General features: G+C 37.6%; 1 protein-coding gene across 10 annotated transcripts in view; it reads right to left on the reverse strand.

Moving 5' to 3' along the window:
- The window catches only part of Nfib (nuclear factor I B), a 419841-nt gene that overhangs the window by 30988 nt on the left and 367132 nt on the right, over positions 1-21721 (reverse strand). For 5 of the 10 annotated variants that reach the window (XM_028873297.2, XM_028873299.1, XM_028873301.2 and 2 more), the window contains exons 7-9: positions 9919-10053; positions 5950-6134; positions 1696-1861 (exon numbers count right to left, since the gene is read on the reverse strand). In XM_028873297.2, coding sequence (XP_028729130.1) covers positions 1696-1861; positions 5950-6134; positions 9919-10053 — 486 coding nt within the window. The remainder of the gene's footprint in view (positions 1-1695; positions 1862-5949; positions 6135-9918; positions 10054-21721) is intronic. The other 5 variants (XM_028873303.2, XM_028873306.2, XM_028873305.2 and 2 more) reach the window with 2 other exon arrangements.

The following is a 21721-nucleotide window of genomic DNA, read 5'->3' on the forward strand; positions in this document are numbered from 1 at the left end:
AGTTTCTCATTGCCAGTTGTGTTACTCGATATATTTCTTTTATGTAGAAGTGGAGAAAGGGCAGGTGAAGCCAACTTTATGTAAGCTAGATATTCCTTTAGAATATTTTAGAAATTTTACTAGTCAAATCAGATCTCTTTTGGAATAACCTCTGCATGAGTAAACAAGTAATTCATTATCAAACAGACTGAAGGCATACCCGTGAAAGGGCTGTGGTTATCTGGACTGGATCCTCCCCTGGATTTGATGTATGGGTGTCAGCATAAAAGTAGGCACCAAAAGTTCCTGGAACTTTGGTTTTGATCATTTATCCTGAGGTAGTTTTTTGACAACCTTTTAAAATCATATTTTTATGTGCTTTTATTTAAACTTTGTCATGGTTCAAAGATGCTGTGATGTTCACTTTAAAAGTATGCATATAGTGTCTTAGTGACTGTAATATGCACAGAAAACATATAGAAGAGTCTCACCCACTTTTGCATTCAGGGAAGTGCTTCACTGGGGTAGGACTATTTGCCAGTGAGCTAATTACCAAGCATCACTGATTAGTGATGTACATTCTAAGGCTATCTGGACTTACTAGTTTATAGGGCTCATGAATTCTGCTAAATAAATGCTGAATATTTACTGTGCACTTAAGGTATTGTCCATTTTTTTTCTTGGAAAGTGTCTTTATTTGTTTTTAGAAGTCATTAAAAAAAAAAAGAACGTCTTTCCAATGGCTGAGAGAAAAGAGAGAGAGAAAGAGCCGGCGATGTCTCTGATGGTGTAATTCCACAAGGGAGTTTCCAGAGCACAAGGGATTTCTTTGCTCTATGCAAGAAAAACCATCAGAATATAAACCCATCATGGTGATGGCACATGCTGGTGCCTCCCAGATGAAACCTCATCAGTTGTCCATCTGTGCATATCAGCGCCCTTTAGGAAGCTAGCAGTTTGGGTGAAGCCAATTGAAAATGTATTCCTTATCTAATTCTGATGTTCTATATGATGACTTGGCTTACTGGTGTATGCTACATAATGATACTACATACATAAGACATTTACAATGCTATAGCCATGCTAACAAGCATACTATCTGATTATAATGTGATAGCCAAAACAACCGAAAGATTTAAAGACAAAGTTGTAGATCATGACAGTGTCAGTACCTTACATGTATCTAATCCTATGCTTCACCGTGTCCTCGCCTGCACAGTACAATGTGTGACTGCATCTCACAATGACATAACCTACAGTGAGGTAAACATGTAATTATCTTGCAGAGGCACTGATTCCATTCGCTTGGGGAAGGGGTTTGATTTCTAGAAATACTCCAATAAGTAATAATTATCTAATCTCTCTTTTGGTGATGTAAAACCTTGTATACTGTGTTGTGTTATCAGTGTAATTTCAATGTCTACCTTGAACAAGCAGGCATGAGTTATTACTTTTGTTGTGGCTGTTGGCTAAAAAATAAATAAAAAAAATAAAAAAAATCACGTTTCTCCCTTGTCAAATATGATGATGCACTAATGGAAATTTGATAAGAGAGAGCATGTGACAGCTGGGTCACATCCATGCCTGCTAGCTCCACTTAAATGAGAAATCTCCATCTGCTCAGGTAGCCGGAAAAGTCCCCGTGTGTTCCACCATGGATCAGGTATCCAATGGCGCCTTGGATGGACATTTCTCATTTCCTACAGAAATACTTACTGGATGCTGGGGGTGAAGCTGCCTCACCTTCGGGGGATGTAGTGATGGGTTTAGTATCTGTCATGGTCAGAGTCACAGGCCGCACTGCACTGGGATGGGGAGAGGGTGCCAAGACAGGAGTGAAATGGCCAGGCACTTTCCCTACTACTTGAGCACTGCTGTTAGGCTACAAAACAAAAACAGAATGCCGGGTGAAGCAATCCAAAAGGCAGACATCCTGTCAACAACGCCGCTCAGTACGTGCACGTGGGTTCTGCACAGGGTGGAGAGCCACCATGCAGGCCCTCTAGTCTGCGCTGGGAGCCAATCAATGGTGAGCAGTAAGAAGCAGCAGCAACGGCAGCTAAAGGAAGGTTTGGACCATTAATGCACTTCGCACAGGTGATTTCCTCTTTACAACACCCCTAAATGTTCAGCCGACCTGAGCCTCTCATGCAGTCGGCCAGAAAACCCACATGAACTGAGACTGATGCCTAGCTAAAGCTAAAACGCAATTCCTTTCTGAATTCTCTACAGTAAGAATCCAGTAATCCTATGCTCTGCTCCTTATTCTCAGTTTATTTCTCAGTTCAATATTTTCCTACTAAACAATAGTATCACTGACATAGGGATACAAGAATGTCAAGGATAGGAAACATATCCAACACTGTATAGTTTCCTTCATTCACAGTCAATAATCCATTCTTCTGCATATAAACTCTAGCTTCCTCTCACACACAGACACACATATCAGGCAATTTAGACTCTAGGGTACCCAGTCCGCTTTCAATCATTTAACACAAGCAGATAGAATGAGATTGAGAGCATCTAAGATTTCCGATGCACACAGTTATAAACTGCAGAAGTCAGACATTATGCTTAGGAATAAAACATCCTCCAAAGAAAAGGACTATGATGCACCAAGGTGGATGTGAGGACCATCAGTGGCACACTGTTGTGTGTAACTCTCCGATCATTGTGCATGAGTTGCGGCATAGATGTTTGTGAGAGGTAATGAAGAAAATCCCTGTCCAGTTTCGGAAAAGATGTTATTTCTTGAGTTTTGACCACTCGATAGAGAAATGGTTGCTGTCTTAGAAGGCAAAACCCTAAGGATATACTGTCTGAAGAAAGCCTGGGCTATATTATCCCAGATAAAGAATGCTATTTTTGATTATACTCATGGAACAGTTCTTCACTGCATGGTCTTTTATAATAATTTTCTGGGAATTATTCCCCACAAATATATGATATTTATAATTCCAACTTCCCAAAGCAAAGAAATCAATGAAACAATATATATCTAAATACCCGCATATAAATTATAACTGGATATTTCTTTAGAGAAAGATAGCTAATAACACTTAAATATTTTGACTTCGAGGCATGGATTGAGTCTTTGGGTGGGTTACAGAGAGACTACTTCCTCTTTTTTATTTGTTAAAACTGACTTTGAATATCCTGGCTACTCATCATGGGTAATTTTAATTAAGTATTTAACTTTATGTCAGGAAAATAAACTGGAGTTTTCCTTGATGGAAACCTATGGGAGAATTATATCTTTAAACCAATTTTATTCAAAATATTCCACTGAATAGCACGACTGTCTCACTATAATTGGTGCAGCAGTAATGGAATTAATCTCCAAATTGCTGTGGGGAGGAGAAGACATTTCAGTTGCTTAAGAATCCAGATCAGCGTGGCGCTGGATGAGACTGGGAAGCAGCAGCTGTGACTGCAGGGTTTGAGGACCACTACTTCTCCCCATCTCCAGCACTGGAAGATGCAGAGCAACAGTCCTACTCTGAAATGCAAATGAACTGGCTTTGAGTTTGGAATTAAACATCAAAGCAGATATAATGTTCCTTAAAACAAAACAAAAATTTCTGCCATTCACTATCAAGACACATTTTTCTTTCTAGGTCAGTGGTAGTTTATTTCTTTAAGTAGACATCATCAACTTCTAGCTATGGGAAAAATTGTAAATGATTGCCTTGTGTATGTCTTAGAAAGAAGAAAGCTCTCATTTTCACACTGGTGGTACAATCAATGGCAAAAGTGCTTCTGCATAATGTTCACCAAAACAGTCCATACCTACCCTGAGCAGGAGCCAAATGGCAAGAATCTCAAGGAAATACTGCCACAGGAGATAAGCTTGTGCAGTGCACACTTTGTCTACAGGAACTGAATGGCTATGAACGGACAGGTGTTCTCCCATTCAAAAGTAGGAAAGGGGACAAAGGAGAGCGCCCAAGTCCATGCAGAACTTTCTAAAACACCAGGGCGAAAGGAAGGCTACACTTCAGTTTTCTACCAGTGTAAACAAGTGAAGCTAGGTTCTAAAACGTCTGTCAACCTCTCCAGCTGCTGTGGGGTACGGAGAAGGGTGTCCTGTGTGAGGATGAACGGCACTGGCAATGCACTATCCTATTTACTATGCTCCTCCTAGTATATAAAACTCTGACATTTTCTTTTTGCTTTTGGCTTTCAACTGAGATGGGAATAGGATGCCGCTCTAGAAGCTGGACATTTACTTTGAAAACATACAGGAAAAACTGTGACAAAAGATGCAGATTATCACCTAATATGCACTCTTAACTTATAAAGAAATCGAAATATATGTAAAACAAGCACTGATAATTAAAGAAATGCGTAACACTAAGGGCCTGATTTTAATTTGCATAATTTTCCCCTTAACAGTGCCTAATTAAGACATCAGTTTTAAAAAAAAAAAAATCCAATGGAACTCTAAGATTTTCCACACTGAATTAACGTTAAGGACTTTTAATGGATGTCTTAATTAGACTTTGTTATTCATGGAAATTCTACACAAATTAAAATCAGACCTTGTGTGCACAGTTCCCAGATGAGTCTAGCAAAATACTCTATGGAAGAGACTTTTGAATCCATACTCTGAGAACAAATTTCATTTCTAAACTGGCACCCTCAGATCTTACTCCTTACTTGTCTTTAGTCTCATCATCATTACACCACATGGACATTTTTTTTCTAAAGCACAAATAGATGTTTAACGCCCAAATGTTAGTACTTAGTTTCATATATTAGTTAGTGAAACTAAAAGCAAAGGTAACTTTCTAAGTCACACAAAGGGTACAGTATATTATGTTTAAAATAAAACATCCAGAAAGGACCATTCTGCTTCATTTAACAAAGTAACACAAAAATTGGTTTTCCCCCATGAACTTTATAATTGATACACATATACTTGTGTATTCTAATTTTAGTACAACTTAACAGTGATATCATAAAATGTTGTATAAATTTCTCAAGTCTTAAAAAGTTTTTAGAAGTGGACAGGGGTTTTTGAGCTAAAACAGCAAAGCCTGATACTAGACCATAAGATCAAAATGACATTAGAGACCTGGATACTAGAACTACTGCTGGACTCAGGATTGGCACAAAGACGGTCTACTTGGCTGTGCAAAGTCCTCCTGTGAGAAACCCCTGTGCCAGAAGAAACCAAGCATCTAGAGTGAGAAATGCACAAGAGTTACTGTACTTACACAACAAATCCCTAAGACCACTGCATTATGTTCAGAGAGACTGAGATAAATGATAGATTATATATAATATATATATATATAGAGAGAGATACATAGATGATAGATAGATAGATAGATAGATAGATAGATAGATAGATAGATTCTTACATACACACATACATACATACAGATAAATAAGACAGAGATACAGAGAGACAGAGACAGAAAGAGCTAGAAATGCCACTCATTATTAAATTTAAGTCACGTCTCTGCAGAATCAAGAGTCATCAAAGGCTGCTGAAAATGTTTACATTACCAAAGCTGATTTTAATGCCGAATAACTGGCCTATAAATACAGCTGTAAGTTCTTTTGTGGGTGTTTATTTTAGCACATACCTTTCTCCTGCCTGGAAAAAGCACTTTGTCTCTTTGTCAAACCAGGTATTTCAGAGGTGTGAACTCCAGCTTAGAGTTTTTTTGGCAATGAGCATTCTGCATAAACTTTCTTTCAATCAATGAAAATCCAAAAACATTAAACCCAAAACATCTTCACAAATGTATACCTTTGGGGCAACACACTTCCTACCTGTCATTCAGCCACCTTTAAATTAAAAAAAAAAAAAAAAATGTATTGAGTCACCAAGAAACTTTCTGAAGACCGATTGGAAGGCTTGCTGTTCCAGACATACTTTCTGACTAACCTTGTACCTTAGAGCTAGGCCTGTCCCACGCCCCTCGGCTCTATGTTTATTTTGTTTTCTCTTATTTTTACCTGGCTGGTTTGAGGACTGGATGGGTCATAAGAAGGGACATAGTTCTTCAGAGTATCCTGAGGATTCAGGTGGGGAGGATATCTGATCGTTGGATGAGAAAAGTAGCTTGATGGGGCTGGAGGAAGGATAGCTTGCGTTGGAAATGGCAACGGTGAGGGTGGAGGTGGAGTTCGAGTGGAGATGACTGCAGAACACAAAAGAAAAACACAAAGACTGGCTGGTCAGCAGGCTGTCTTCCTGCTTCTTTCACCCAATGCTAGAAAACGGGAGCCCGTTCGTTCACTTGTTCCCAAAGGTACATAAACTATCTTTCCCTTTGTTTTCCCAATGCTAGCACCACTAAGGACATATGGACATAACTCCACCCTACATAAAAACCCATCTTCTTTCCAGACCCAAGAACAATTTTTTAAAAAAGTTCTCTTGTACAACTTATGGTAGAACTAGACAAAGTATTTTCTTGAGTAAGTTCCTTTCCATTCAAGATATATTCCTCGATAACAAGTCTTTCTCTCCCTAAATCCGGACCAAGTTACAGCATTAATTAGGAAGAAAAAGAGCCACAATTTTATACTATAACTCAAAATAGAAATGTAATTCAATTTCAAATAAACCATCTCCCTACACAACCTAGTTGACAGTTGTTTAAAATGAAAGCCAACAATTAACAGACGAAAATGTCAGGTCATGAATAATGAATGATCTGCTCACTGTGTAAATACTCTTGAACATTATAGCACATGGGACTGGACTCTTCCTCCTAATGAAGATGACTCCTTTCAAAACCAAATGATCTTTAATCTATGGCTATTTTTATTCTGACTCCAGCTGACACTATACTGAAGTTCAAAGGTATTGTGGAGGTAAGATCAAGAATAAAACCCACAAAAATGTTAATTTAAATTTTATATAGGTAAACATATTAATTTACCCATATATTTTACAATAATATGTTCTAGTGACAGAACGAAGTACTATGTGTGTTGTAGATAATATTCAATGGTAGCTTTGTATAATAGTATGATCATAATGTTCAGTTTTGAAAAATAACTTTTAAATCTTAAATATGGAGAAAAAATATTTTAGCCAATATCTCTATAAAGTTGCTGGAAATAATTACATAATTACTAATTAAGACAACAATATATAGAAGTAAAGATTAAATCTCCATTGTTTTGATACTTTAATCCAAGTCATATGAAAATACAAATAGTGTTCTGTGTTTTAGGAACCAATGTAAAAACTAAGTTCTTTTCATGTCTACAAGTGAAGACTGTCTATAATGATCATCTTCAACTTTGTAATTATGGGAAAAAGAGAGAAGGAAGAGGGAGAGAGCTTTAAGAGGCATTGCTATTTTCCTCAAAGAAAGCACTCAAGATATAAAATTTTAGGAACGCATACTGGAGAACCACAAATTTAGTTTGGCAAGTCTAGGAGACTGGTCCTCCAGAACCTGAAGAGTGTGACAACCGAATACATGGGTTAAACCTTTTCCCTGTGTAATCCTTCTACTGGAGACACTGTGGATAACAACTGTACATTTCTTACAACTTCTCACAAGGAGTCCTACAAGTATTTCTTTAAGCTATATACCTACTTGAAGCATAATGTAAGGAAATACAGACAGATGTTTATTGAAAATTGGGCATCTTTTTTTTTTTTTTTCTTTTGGTTTTTCAAGACAGGGTTTCTCCATGTAGTTTTGGTGCCTGTCCTGGATCTCACTCTGTAGACCAGGCTGGCCTAGAACTCACAGAGATCCACCTGGATCTGCTTCCTGAGTGCCGGGAATAAGGTGTGTGCCACCACCACCCGGCTGAAAATCAGACATCTTTTTAACTTTTGTTGTTAAAAAAAAACTTAAGGTTTGTTTTGTTGTTGTTGTTGTTGTTTGTTTGTTTGTTTGTTTTTAACCCAAGGTCAAGGCTTCAAGCACACTAGTAGGCAAGTGCTTTCTACCAATAACTACACCCAAAGTCCTAAGTGATTAAGTGATCTTAACCTCAGCTCAGTTTAACTATGGATATGGTTCACATGTGTACATAATCCCCTGTGAGACACACAGGTGGCTCCACCTTGGCCTCTGGGCTTGAACTCATTGGTCCTAGCAGTTTTGAAATTAAAAAAAAAAAAAAATCTCCTTTCAACAGAACCAGAACAACTCAAGTTTGAGTTAAAATCTATGGGTAGTTCAGGAACTGTAGTGGACTTGAAACACACAGATAGGATTTTATATTTCAAAATGAAAGCAAAAATGGCTACTTTATGGACAAAAGCTTTTTTGATCCTTTGAAAAGGACAGAAAAGCAAATTACACAACAGAAATGTCTTCCTTCGTTTTGAGAGAAAACATACATGTGCATTTTTTTTTGCTTGCATTATTGCAAATTCTTCCTACTTGTATTTCTTCCTCTAGTCTGACTCCTTCTAGCATTATCTTTATAGTTCCATGCCAAAGACTTTTTAAAAATTCTGTTGCAATTGTGTAACTTGTCTGCTAAAATACCTCTAAGTGATTTCCTATTGTCTCTATAATAGAGTCCCAGAAATTTCCCAGATACATGTGGGTCCTCCTGTGTCTTAGACTCCATTCCTGGATCACTGGCCATACTAGAACTTATGGGTACTTGGCCACATGGCAATTCCTTGCCGTAGTGACCACACTATGTTGGAATCTATGTCACCTCTGCCTGGAACAGGCATCCTCGCTGGCTCACTGTTTCTTCTTGTGGCTAACCCATCCTTCAAACTTAGATCAAAACATATTTCTTTCAGGTATCGACACCTCCACCAAGAACCTGGTCCTTTTGAGATGATATGCTTGGCCAGGGATGGGTTCACTGACCCCTACTGTATCATAAATGCTTTAAGAAGCAAACCTTTTGCCTTGACCAAGGTTCCTACCACAGATGAGTACCTATTAAGTATACTTATTATAAATATGACTATATTTTAGATATTTAAGTATTTGATAGAAAACCAAAATGTAAAGCTCATTATAGAGGCTTCATGTTTTATTATACTAAAAATGCCATTTAATTATTTAAACTATTAGAAGTATGAATTCTTAATCAGGTGTCATTATACAGAAGTCATGACCTAGAAATTAATTGTGGCCAAAGATGCAACATCGATGAAATGGTTACTGATTTTTTTCCACTTAGCTCAGAAGATCAAACAACTAATATGAAAATTCTTATACCACTGTAATTTTTATTTCCTATCTGTTTTATAATTTCATTAATGATAACAACTAAGATCATGAGTTTTTAAACAAAGCAACAACAAACCTCCTGTTACAACAAATGAGTGAAGATTAAAAAACTAGATTCAGTAGGATAAGGGTCATCTAACTACAAATTAGAAGTAGTAAGATTATCATTATAAATAGAGTAATAAATAAAACTATCACTAGGAGGCTTAAAAGCAATAGGTACCTAGTATACAATACTGACTGCTAATTGAATATTCTTTCTTAATTGAACTATTAGATATATCATGTATCCTAGACAGAAATATGTATGCATATAGAACATCTGGCATGTATTTTCTTGTTAATAATTTTACTTCCAAGTAAGTAACTACGTATCTATGGATAGAAGATACCATCTATGGACAGAGTGTCTATATTCTTAGTTCTTATGGGAAAAAAACCCCTAAACTCATCAATATACTTGGAATTCCATCTTTCTCTAGCAGAATATATATAACTAGGGCCATTCTTAGGGTTCAAGTTAAGATAAATATATAGGCCATTTTTGAAAGCCCTTGTGATTAAAATTCTATAATATTAAATATTTTCTCATAAACTGGTAAGAAAAAAATATTTTGTTCATTAGCAACCCTCCCTGTTGGGTGGAGAGGATATAGTCACCATAGCAATGATGATAAACTTCCCCTCCACCCTTAAGTGCTTGCTATGTAGACAAGAGGAAGGCCTTTCCTCTTAGCTTGAAACTCCTCACCACTGTGCGCGACTCCGGGTATTCCGGGATGGTGGTGCTGGGGGAAAGTGCTCAATCTTGGGGAAGAATCCTGTGGAGATGTAGAGCTAAATAGTGGCTTCTCGGGCTTCTTCATTGTAGTTGGAGAAGACATATCTGCAAAGAAAAAAGGGACAAGTTCAAGCTGCCTGGCCTTCTCAAGCAATGAGATTCATGTCAACATAACAGCTCATTTCCCAATACTCTAGGATTCTTTTGCTCTCACCCATTTAGAAAAAATCTATATACAAGGTCAAAGACCCAGCCATGCTAGAGCTGTAAAATATCTTTTAGAAACTTGCTCTGCGGAAGCTAACCCAAAGCATCCTTGAAGAAACCCAGAACTGAAAATCCTCAGGCTGCAGACTTGAAGGTCTTCTGTAGCTCAGTCTGACTAACTTCTTTGATTTCCATGATTCAGGGCTATCTTTTGACTTGATGGCTACATTGTGGAAAAATCTAGGGCATGACAGGTGCTAGTATACGAAAACAATCCCTGACTTAACATCTTTTATGGAAAACTTACTTTCTTGTTTAGCAAAAACAAACAAACAAAAATACATCACTTAACCTGCTCATTCTACAAATATTTATCAGGTTCCTCTATTTTCCTAATAAATATGGATATTAAGATAAATAAAAGGAATTCCTGACAGGGACATTTGCTGATAGCAAAGAGGAAAATGCTGTGGAAAAGGTTGTCACCAGTGGAGAGGAAGTGCGTGGGCTAAGAGCAGAGACACTGTGGCATTTGCTGTTATATTCCCAGCCTTTGAAGGCAGAGCGCTGCTCTCCTCTGCCTGACCAGGTTTAGGAAGGAAGCATGTATCCCCATGTAGTGCTATTTTTTAAATGTACATGGGGATAACAGGTGAACAAAAAAGTATTCCAAAGTGGTGGGACAGCAGAAAATACTTAAGTAGTTCAAGTGATCTATGAAGATGGGAGGTAGGCACCTGGAAGGACACACGGCTGCAAATCTGGGTTTGAAGTACTCGTGTCTGAAGGTTACTTGGGGGGGGGGGGCAACATATAACCAGAGACAGTTTAGATGGAACATACCCTCCAGAAATTAAGTCAAGGGTAGAATATCTACAGTGGACTCACGATGGAGGCCCACTTAAACAGACACATGATTCATGATTAATATATTCATTTCACAAGTATGTATTAGAGGCCTAATTTATGCCTGAAATGACCCAGTGTCTGGGGATACAACTGAGAACTGGATTTACTGTCTGCTTTTATAAGCTAAACATCTAGTGAGGGGATATAAAGAAGTAAAAAGGAATTATAAAATACTATAAACCATGCCATGAAAAAAGTATTCATGTCTTTATCCATCTACTCCATAAATACTAAACATTGCCAAAATATAGACGGTGCTAGACAGAAATAAAAGTAGGACATTGTATTTATACTAATACAATGGATAAGTGAACAGAATCGAAGCAGGTGAATTAATGATGGTTGTGAAAGGTCATCATCTGGAGTCACTATGGGATTGCATTGTATCACGCAACATGTCTAACCAGAATATCCAGCAGGCACCTCTGATTGGTTAGGAAGATGACTCAGATTTAACATCTCAAGTAATGCTCATTTTTATGGAGGCTTATAAATTTATATTAAAATACTCTAACAATAACACAACCTATAAAATTTGTATTTTATCATCAAAAATTTTAACTGTGTGCACAGTAGACAGAATAATAATGGTTTTCTTATACCCAGCAGCCAACTTCAGCCATTATCCACTCAGAATCTCACTCACATTTCCGTTCCCTGCATTACTTTTGAAGCAAATTTATTGTCATATGATTTCACCTCTAATTTTTCTGTATGCATATTTAGAAGAAAAGAACTCTATCTGTTAAAAGAAAACCACTAAAACTTTAGTACGACATTAAAAGATATGACCTGCATTTTTATTCACAATGTTCTGAAATAAGAAAAGCCTTCCCAGTGTTATTAATGTGAGAGACTAGTGGCCATTTTTTTTCACCATTTGAAAAATTACCTGAGTTCTGGTAAAGGCATCCAATAAAACTGAGTATGTGTTTTGAGCATGCTGGCACTTAAGGAATAGACATGCTTCTGGAGGCAGTGGACAGCAGAAGGCAGAAACCACACTCTGACAAATGGGTGGCCACTGATCTATTAGAATTCAGGTTTTTTTTTATACAATTCTCAAAGAGAGAAAAAGAAAAGAAAGTTGTTCGTGAAGACTACCACAAAGGGGTGAGGGGCAGAATTTAAATGTAAAGTTAAAAAAAAGGAAATAGAAGCTCATTTCAGCTTAAGTTTATCTTCAAAATATCCAAGACAATACTGAGCTTCACCCAAGAACTACCCGACATTGAGAGGAATGATTCAGCATTGGACTTTGCCTACTGAAAGCTGGAGTGAGACATACAAATGGTTAGACAAGAAGGAACCTCCTTTTCTCTGCTTATGATAGACAATACAATGTTTCCATTTCAAAGTGTTTTCAACTTTTTAAAAAGATTGACTTTTGCTGGGCAGTGATGGCACATGCCTTTAAACCCAGCACTTGGGAGGCAGAGGCAGGCAGATCTCAGTGAGTTCGAAGCCAGCCTGGTCTACAGAATGAGTTTCAGGACAGTCAGGACTGTTACACAGAGAAACCCTGTCTCAAAAAGCAAACAAACAAAACAAAAGATTGACTTTTTAAATGTGTGTGAGCATTTTGACTGCATGTATGTATGTATCGCATGTATGCTAGTGGACTGTCAGGTCAGGAAATGGCACTGGGTCCCTGAAATTGGAGTTACAGATGGTAGCAAGCACTATGTGAGTGCTGGGAACCGAATCTAGGTCCTCTGCAAGAGCAATGAATAAGTTTAACAGCTGAGCCATCGCTCCGATCCCTGTTTCAAATTTTTAATGAGCGGTGGTTTAAAAAAAAGACAGTAACTGGCTGGGCAGCGGTGGTACACGTCTTTAATCCCAGCACTCGGGAGGTAGAACCAGGCATATCCAGGCCAGCCTGGTCTACAGAGCGAGATCCAGGACAGGCACCAAAACTACACAGAGAAACCCTGTCTCAATAAACCAAAAAATAAAAATAAAAATAAAATAAAATAAAAAGACAGTAACTTATTAGTGACTCTTACATTTACTTCTGTCTACAAGTAAATTAAAAACAAACAAACAAAAAAAACCCCAAAGAACTGGAGCTATGTAAATTAGGTTTTCCAAATCTTCCTACAATGGGTGGTAAAGTGCCACACAAGCCATGGAAAAGGGTAACATTCACAGTACACTGGGAAGCAGAGCAGAGTCATGCTGGCTGCATCACTGCCAAAGAACAAGAGCCTAAAAAACTACCACAACCATCAGAATGCTCACCAAACACAGCCAAACTCACAGGAGTCACTTTTCATGAAGGAACAAGTCAAATATTATTCGTATAAAAGCTTACGATTATGAGTGATTTCGTTATTTTTCACTTACATAATTTAAACTTTTTCTTAGACAAAATAATGCCCTTAGCTTTTGTGAGTAGTCACCAGATGTCTACTGTGGGGCGTGTGTGTGTGTGTGTGTGTGTGTGTGTGTGTGTGTGTGTGTGTGATCTTTTAGACACGTGTCTAACGATAGCAGTCTTTTCATATGAGGAACATGGGATTTCAGTGGAGACACAGCAGGAACAGAGTGGTAAGGGCTGCCCAGGAGGTAACAAAAACTACAAGCTATCTCCTGTTTAACCACAAAATAACTCAATAAAAACAAGAGTGAGCAACTGCACCTGACACTTTCTTGACTTTAGAAAGAACAGGAGGGTATTAGAATGGAGCATCATTTCTTTGTCTTCCCATTAAGTGAAATTAATTCTGGGCCCATTAATCAATAAAGAAATACTGCTGTGTGGCATGGGAAGGGCACTATGCTGAGCACTCAGAGACACAAAAGTGAATTCCTCTCAAAGGAAAACACAACTTTGTGGGCTGAGGGGAAATAAAAAGGCAATTTATGCAGGGAAATCAGGGCTGAGTTTCTAGACATTACATTGTAACCCCGAATCTAACTTGTATTGTTTTGGTTTTAATTTTATTTTGAAAGTCTGTAGTCTAATAGACTTCCAACCTAAGAATGACATCATTTCTATTTTTAATGCACTCATATACCATATAAAAATGTTTGGGGACTGAAAATGTGAAAGAGATGGCTTTTGGTGGCCTTTTTGTCAAGAAAAACAAACGCTGAGCATTTCGCAACCTACTGCTCCTCAAGAGTGAAGAATAATACATAAAAAGATTAAATTGAAAATTAGTTGAGTGACAAAGCTGGGCAATGTATAAATATATAATAAGTTGAATGATAATACATACATAATAAAGGGTAAGTTGAATAATGCATAAGATAAAGCCACTGAAGAGAAAGAAAGACAGTAAGACAAGAAGTAGCTGGTAGTTCTTCTGGAAGAAGAGGGCAGGAATGGCTCATGACTGGTGAGAAAGAAGCAAAAGTCAGGAAGTCCCTAACGGCAGGACAAGATGTAAGTCTTCTTTATGAAGAGGTCATTCATAAATGAGATTACTTCACGTTGGAAAACTCTCCCAAAGGATGACCATCTGTAGTTGGAAGTTTCTATCTTTTTCCAGTTTGTATATTATTTTTCATTTATTTAATTGGCTTATATAGAAAGGGTCTTGTTATGTAGTCCAGACTGGTCTTGAACTCAGGATCCTTCTGGCTCAGCCCCACAAGTGTTGGGGTTACACACACACACACACACACACACACACACACACACACACACACGTATGTTTGCCACCAGACCTTTGCATTTGTCTCTATCTGAATCAAGAATTTTAACAGTGAAGTTGAGGGGTCGAGGGAATGTTCTTCCATCCTTCTGCCTCCTAATGTGTGATGTTTCCCCCACTTATTAGACTGGGCTTCCCTAATCTTTTATTGTACTTACACAATGCTTGTCTAGTTGAACATGCTTAGGCAAACCATAATTCCACAGGGGAAACTTTTGAGGTCTACGGCCAGCAATATGTCTCAGTAGGCACAGGCACCTGTCCCAAGCTTGGTGATCTGAATCTGAGTCCTAGAACTCAGAGTTGGAAAGAACTGGTTTTCCTCTGACCACCACATGCAGGCCAAGGTTTGCACACATACACACAAGTGTGTGCATACACATACACAACACAATAAATGAGTGAATAAATACTTGTAAGAAATTTTGAGATCTATATTTCATTAGCAATCTCAAACCTTATGTTACTTGATGACTTATTCATTTTTTCATCTCTTCCACCATATATGTGTGTGTATGTATATATATGTGTGTGTGTGTGTGTGTATGTGTGTGTGTGTGTATATGTGTATACACACATATATATAAAATGATGTAGCTGATGGAAGGTCATACTACTTAGGAATGAAATGAATGTACAAAAAAATATAGGAATCAAAGAAAAGATAGAAGAGGTAAAGCAGCTACCATATCTAGGTAGCATATTTTCAAATCTCTTATATGTGAAATAACCTGTGTGATGGGATGTTAACTAGTAGCACAGTGAGCAAAATTAACCCATGATGGTTAGCTTCAAATTCACATTCCAATAATGGTAATAAGAATATATTATGTGAGAAAATATTTATTTTCAATAAAAGGAAAACCTAAGGTTCATAATGGAAAATGACTTAACAACAACAAAAGAGTAATTGAATGGAAGCCAAAGAGAGACATCAAAGCCAACCACTGAGCACCCAGTAAGTATGAGGGGGCTCAGCTGCATACAAGTTCAAGGTGCTAAGCAAGACCCACTGGCCCTGTGCTACTGTGCTCACAATCCAGCTAGAGGGGCAGACGTGAAAGACAAAAATTTATTAAGTAATTACAACCATGGTAATATGAGATCGTACCAAGGATTCTTCTTCATGACAAAAGACTAAGGAGGCCAAGTCTTCAAAAAGAAAGGCTCCTGTTAAAGGCATCACTCCTTGCTGTCCACACCTGTGCTGATTCATAATTGGGCAATTAGCTATGGCTTTAGAACTAATTATATAGTGAATTATAAAATAAAATATCTCCAAACCCCACCAAAAAAAAAAAAAAAAGTTTGAGTAAGCTACCGATAAAAGTTCATGTGGCCTTAAGCCTATCTTTAAACAAGTGTGTTGCAAACCAAGTTATAATTTTTACTAGCTACACTGTGAATTTTTGGCACTGTAGCATGTATACATCCTAAGCCCTGATGTGTCATTCATTTCACAGCATCACTTCAAAGAGATAAAAGCTTAAGCAAATAAGGAGTCAGATCAACTCATCTCCCAACAAGGTAATTTCCGCTACAAAGGAGAGAGCCGCGGCGATGTGCAGCGTGTGTACTCTGCTCCTCAGCAGCTTGCACAAATGGAGCTCCAGATGTATATCTGTTCAAGTCAGCCCAAGGCAACAATTTTGATCGATTCTAATGTGATAAAATGCTGCAGGGGAAGTGTGCAGAAATGTGTTTACGTCAGCCCTTAATTAAACTGTTGTTCACGTCCAAAGAACCTTCGGAAACACTAATGAGACATGAGTTTTGGCAATTTCTTCATCAAAGCAAAGACCCCCTTCCTCAGTCTGTAGCAGTCTGTCATCTGAGTTGCTCCCGGGATAAATGTCACATGGCACTCCAATCACTTAGCCACCTGTTAGCAGAACTTCACTAAAGTCAACCAGTGAGCGAGGGCAAGCTTGAACAGCCACCTTTAACACCTGCCTGCCGGGGACACCTGCTCCTCTTGCACATATTTGGGAACAATATGCTGGCTTCTCCAATATGTTTAAGTACACTAGAGTTACCACCCCAATTTCTATAGCCTACGTAGAAAACAAAGCATTTTCTTTTCTAAGAAAATTTCTATTCTTCTTCCCTATAACACATTGGATTTGTGACTGTTTCAAATTAATTATGCAAAAGCACACAAGAGACCCTAAATTTCTGGAAGCTGTTATTTTTAGCTTACCATGACACTAAATTATAACATAGTAACGGCTGTGCCAGTTCTATGGCTTAGGAAAACATATTTCTATGTAATTAACAACGAAGTAATTGCATTGAAATGCTTTAAAAGTTTGATTATTTTACATATTCCTCAGCTGTCTTCCTTACTTACCTGTCAGACTTGTAAACAAGTTTAAATGAACTTTATGCATACAAGTCAACATTGGCTATCTTCTCATTTGCTAGTATTGAATGCTAATGTATGTGTTATTTCTGTGCTTAAAAAAGCTATAATCCTGGTTTAAGTTATCTTGTTTTTACATTACTAAGCTGTTGAACACTGTAAGATATCTCCTCCTGTCCCCAACACACACACACACACACACACACACACACACACACACACACACTCACACACACACTATTTTTTTTTTCCAGAAGAAAATCAAGGTACAGTGCAAAAACAGCTGGGAAACTTCTGTGAACTTTGACCCTCTGGTATGCTGCAGACCAGGAAACAAATCTCCTGTGTGGGAATATTTAACTCAAAGGCAGTGCACTGACTGGAGTTTGACTAGATCATATTATAGTAACATCTTACTACGTTGTTAGTCCCGCAGAGTTCTCTACTTTTCTTTTTACTTTGGACTTTTGTAGATTTTAGATTTTTACATTAAATTTTTTTTACAGGTTTACACAAACTGTAGGGGACACTGAAAATCTCTTCAGAGACCAAACTCATTTTTGGATGAAGGCAAAGGTGGTCAGCACATCCATTATTTCATTGAAACTGTCAAGTAATGTACAACACTAAAAGTGAAAGATGAGCTATAAGCTAAAACGGGGCACTTCTGCTTTCCATTAAAATGCTGAGTGGAAGCTGAGAGACAGTATAAAAAAGATGAACTATGTGCATAAAATAATAATGTTATTTAGAAGAGATGAGATAATAAACGAGGGGCTTCCAAATCAAGTGTGTGGGACGATCTCTGGAGCTGGAATCTGGTGTTTTTACTTCAGGCCACAAATCCACAGTCAACTCTGAGACAAGGAAATGGCTTGGGCTCTGTGCCCAGAGGAAAGGTGAAGGCAGAGAGCATGGTTTGCCAACTCAATGCTGAGAGAGACCACAGTCTCTCCTCTTGTGATTCTGCCTTGGGGAAGATAAAGTTGAGGAGAGAAAGGTTTACCTGTTATTTACAGTGCTATAAATGTTTTATAAAAGCTTGCAGTCAGCAAAGCTAGGTTGAAATAGCCTGATTATTATTTCAGATTCCAGTCCGGAGCTCGGATGTATTTACCACAATTGGATTCCCTGTGCAGACTGACAGATCTTTTCTTTCACAGGGTTTAACTATCGATCAAATACTGCTAGCAGAAAGCTTGCCCTGCAGGATGAAGTAAGGAGAGGGGAAGAAGAGAGGGAAGAAAATGTAGGAGAGGGAAATGAAGGGTAGGGAGAGGGTCAGGGGAAAGAGAGCACACTGTCTTTACTTGAAAGCTCTGCACAATCCCATGTGCTTTTCCAGTTTCTCCACTTCTTTCAGAGTGAAACAGAGCCAGCCAAGCTCATGGGAAGAAAAGCTGTGTTGTAATCCCTGATAGATCAAATGACACACACACAAGAGTAAGAGAGGTGCAGGGGGAGAGTCAAGACCCTAGAGAAACTTTCATAAATACATTTTATAGAACATACTTCAAATTTGCTTACAGAGCCCTGGGCTGCATCTTCAGGATTTCTCCCGTGACGGGGAAGATAAGCTAGCTGTGCACTGGTAGTATAAATAGAAAGTGATCAAGACCTTGCTGGATCCTCTGTCAGTAGTTGCCAAAAAGGCTTAGGAATGGACATAAAACTAAATCCAGTATTTTATAGTTAAATGTATATTTTACAATAAAATGTATCTATTCTTTATTGAGCTTCTACTTGGTGATTTGCTATGAGGCTACAGTTTGTTAAGGCCCAAAAAGTGAAAAGAAACAGAGAGGAATGAGCCCAAAAGAGCTAAGAGGATTTGCATACAGTAGTGTTCAGATAATAAGAACTCAAAAAAAATCACCTACAAATTTATCAGCAAGCAGGAACTCAAAAATTTGATATCAACTGGGTATAGTGGTGCATACAGCTAATCCTATCACTTAGGAAGCAGACTTAGAAGGATTAGGAGTTCAAAGTCATCCTAGAGACCCCCCTCCCACCTCCAAAAAAAAGGGTAAAGAAAAGCAACAAATTATATATACATAATATATATAGCGCCAAAGAGCAGCATGGTCACAGATATCTTCAGTGGAAAGTGAATGAAGGGTAAGCTGCCAATGTACTACAAATGAAAAACAAAACACAAAATTATCTCATAGAGGCCCAACAGCGCAAAAATATGACTCAAGTTGAAACATGTAGAAAATGCAGTGAAAACTACCTAGAAACTCAACTCACATGGGTCAGTAAAACATTAATTAGAGTCAGTCCAGGTTTTACTTCTGTGAAATAATCAGAGGCAATTATTTTTCCTATTTGTATTTTATAGTTTGCCTTCCCAAATTTCCTATAAAAAGCTATTACTGTTACCAAAAGTACTAGAAATACTTTATATAAATGTTAGGAAAAACTTCTAGAAAAATATTTTATCAAAATATTAGAAATACGTTTGCAGCTCCAAAGACTGTTATTAATTCCCAAGACTGAGCTGATGACAATGGATCTTGTTGTGTGTCCAACATCACATATGAAAAGGAAATACCTTGTTTTGCAAAGCTCTAAGATGGAATGCTAAACAGAACACTAGTCACTAAGTTCAAGAGAAAACATTGTCTCTGAAATCACAGTAAAGAGAACCTGTGACTAAGATTCTAAGGACTCTTGTAGATGCAAGATTTCACAATTGTGTGGTAAATGCGGGTAAGGACTTCCTACACACTCAAGTTAACAAAATACTCTGGAAGCAATAACAAGGCATATGGACATAATCCCACTACAGTAGTTTGATGACGATGCCAGATGATTCAAAAAATCTGTCATGCTCAGAAAGCATCCCTGTATCTATGCATGTGTATCTCTGTACCTCACATCCTAGAATTAACTGGAAAAATGGCAGGTTTCATCAAGAGAGTAAGACGTCAACTTATTTTTTTTTATTATTTTTTTAACGAAATCAGTTTTTCTTAAGGGGAAAAGCATGGTAATGTATGGTCTAAATAAAGGAATTCTTGCTCTAAGTGTTAAGCTATTCAGTCCTAATCACACTGGAGTATAGTGCTTACTGTATTCTTCAGCAACTTGAAACTGTTTGTGATAGTGGAAGACTCCTGTATGTTTTAACCCAAGCACAGTGGAGTAGCATGTCGCTGCAAGCCTGTACTTCAACACATCTCCATACAAAAGGGTGTTTAGGCTTACACCTATATCCAAAGCAAAGCTAAAGCTGAAATTGCTTTGAAACTCACAAATACCTCCCCGAGAAAGCTTAAAAACAAGTTTTTGAATAATAAAGAACAGGCCTACAAGAATGAATACTGGATAAATTACATTTCTTTTTTAAAACACTTCAAACTGCTCTTGTCCATTGGCAATTATAAAGGACCTTGAGTAATGTCAGTAAACCTAATTTGAAAAAGGGGAGGGGGAACAAACCACCAAACAAGTACACAGGCCATGAAGCACATTCTCTTCCCTTTTTAAGCATCAGCATAGGTAAACAAAGGGCTGTGTGATTCAGTAGTCTCTGGGGAAAGATCTAGCTATGGGGTCTTGTTAGTGTTAAGCGTCCGAGAGCCATGGACTATAAAATAAAATCAATACTGTAACCTTAACTGTAAAAGTCAGAAAGATACTGGAAGTGTTCTAATTTAACAAGATTACAGATGACTTTTTGGAGGTGGACATTTGGGAAATAGCCACGCTTTTAGAAACATTTATGCTGCAAGACCCGCAAAGATCTTGTAGCTATAGACACTGTTGTCTTCCACACTGGTAAGTTAGAGCAATTTAAGTGATGTGCTACTTTAGTAGATTTACAGGAAAGCCTCCAAGTCCTAGAAATGACCTGGACCTTACTTCAAATAAAATTTGAGAGAGAAAACTAATTGTTTGGGAACAATTATGATTTGATATGGTTTGGCAAGTAGAAAAAACTTACAAAAATTTTAAAGTCATCTGTTCAGTACTCAATGCAAATATGATCACTGCACATAAATTCTGTTTCTTATAGTGGAAAAGTAGCCAAAACTAGCATAAATTGTAGTGTTTAAATCTATATTTTCCCCCGATAAATGTAAATGAAGAAAAAAATGTTCTGTCAATGAAATTACTCGAATGGCATATTTATTATCCTAATGGTTTTAGAAATCATGTGAAATTGATCAGTAACAAAACCTCTATTTAGTAATGGACCAATTACATTTTCGAGATAATGTCAATGAAACAGAATATTGTCACAGGATAATGGTCTCCTATTGCTAGGCCCCCAGTTACTTAGAGAAAATAAATGTTGCTGTCTGGCTGAGTCATTTGTTTTCAAAGTAGGAGACACTGATCCCATAACAAGGTTCTGTATAATAACTCAATCTCTATCAATCATTGGTTGTACCAGAATGGAGCAGGACAGGACATGTATTTGTGAGATTTTGGCATTCCTGAAGTATAAGGCAAAACATTCACTGCCTCCAAGCACATAAACAATCCAATTATTATGTTATTCAATGAGAGCATTTAAAGTAAACATTGAAAAGGTAACTTAAGAAATGGAAGACTTGTGGATTTTTCAAAAAGATCTACATTAATAAAAGCTTAAAAACTCAAAGACAGGCCAAATGTC

This window comes from Peromyscus leucopus, chromosome 2, assembly GCF_004664715.2.
Source record: "Peromyscus leucopus breed LL Stock chromosome 2, UCI_PerLeu_2.1, whole genome shotgun sequence".
Lineage (NCBI taxonomy): Eukaryota > Metazoa > Chordata > Mammalia > Rodentia > Cricetidae > Peromyscus > Peromyscus leucopus.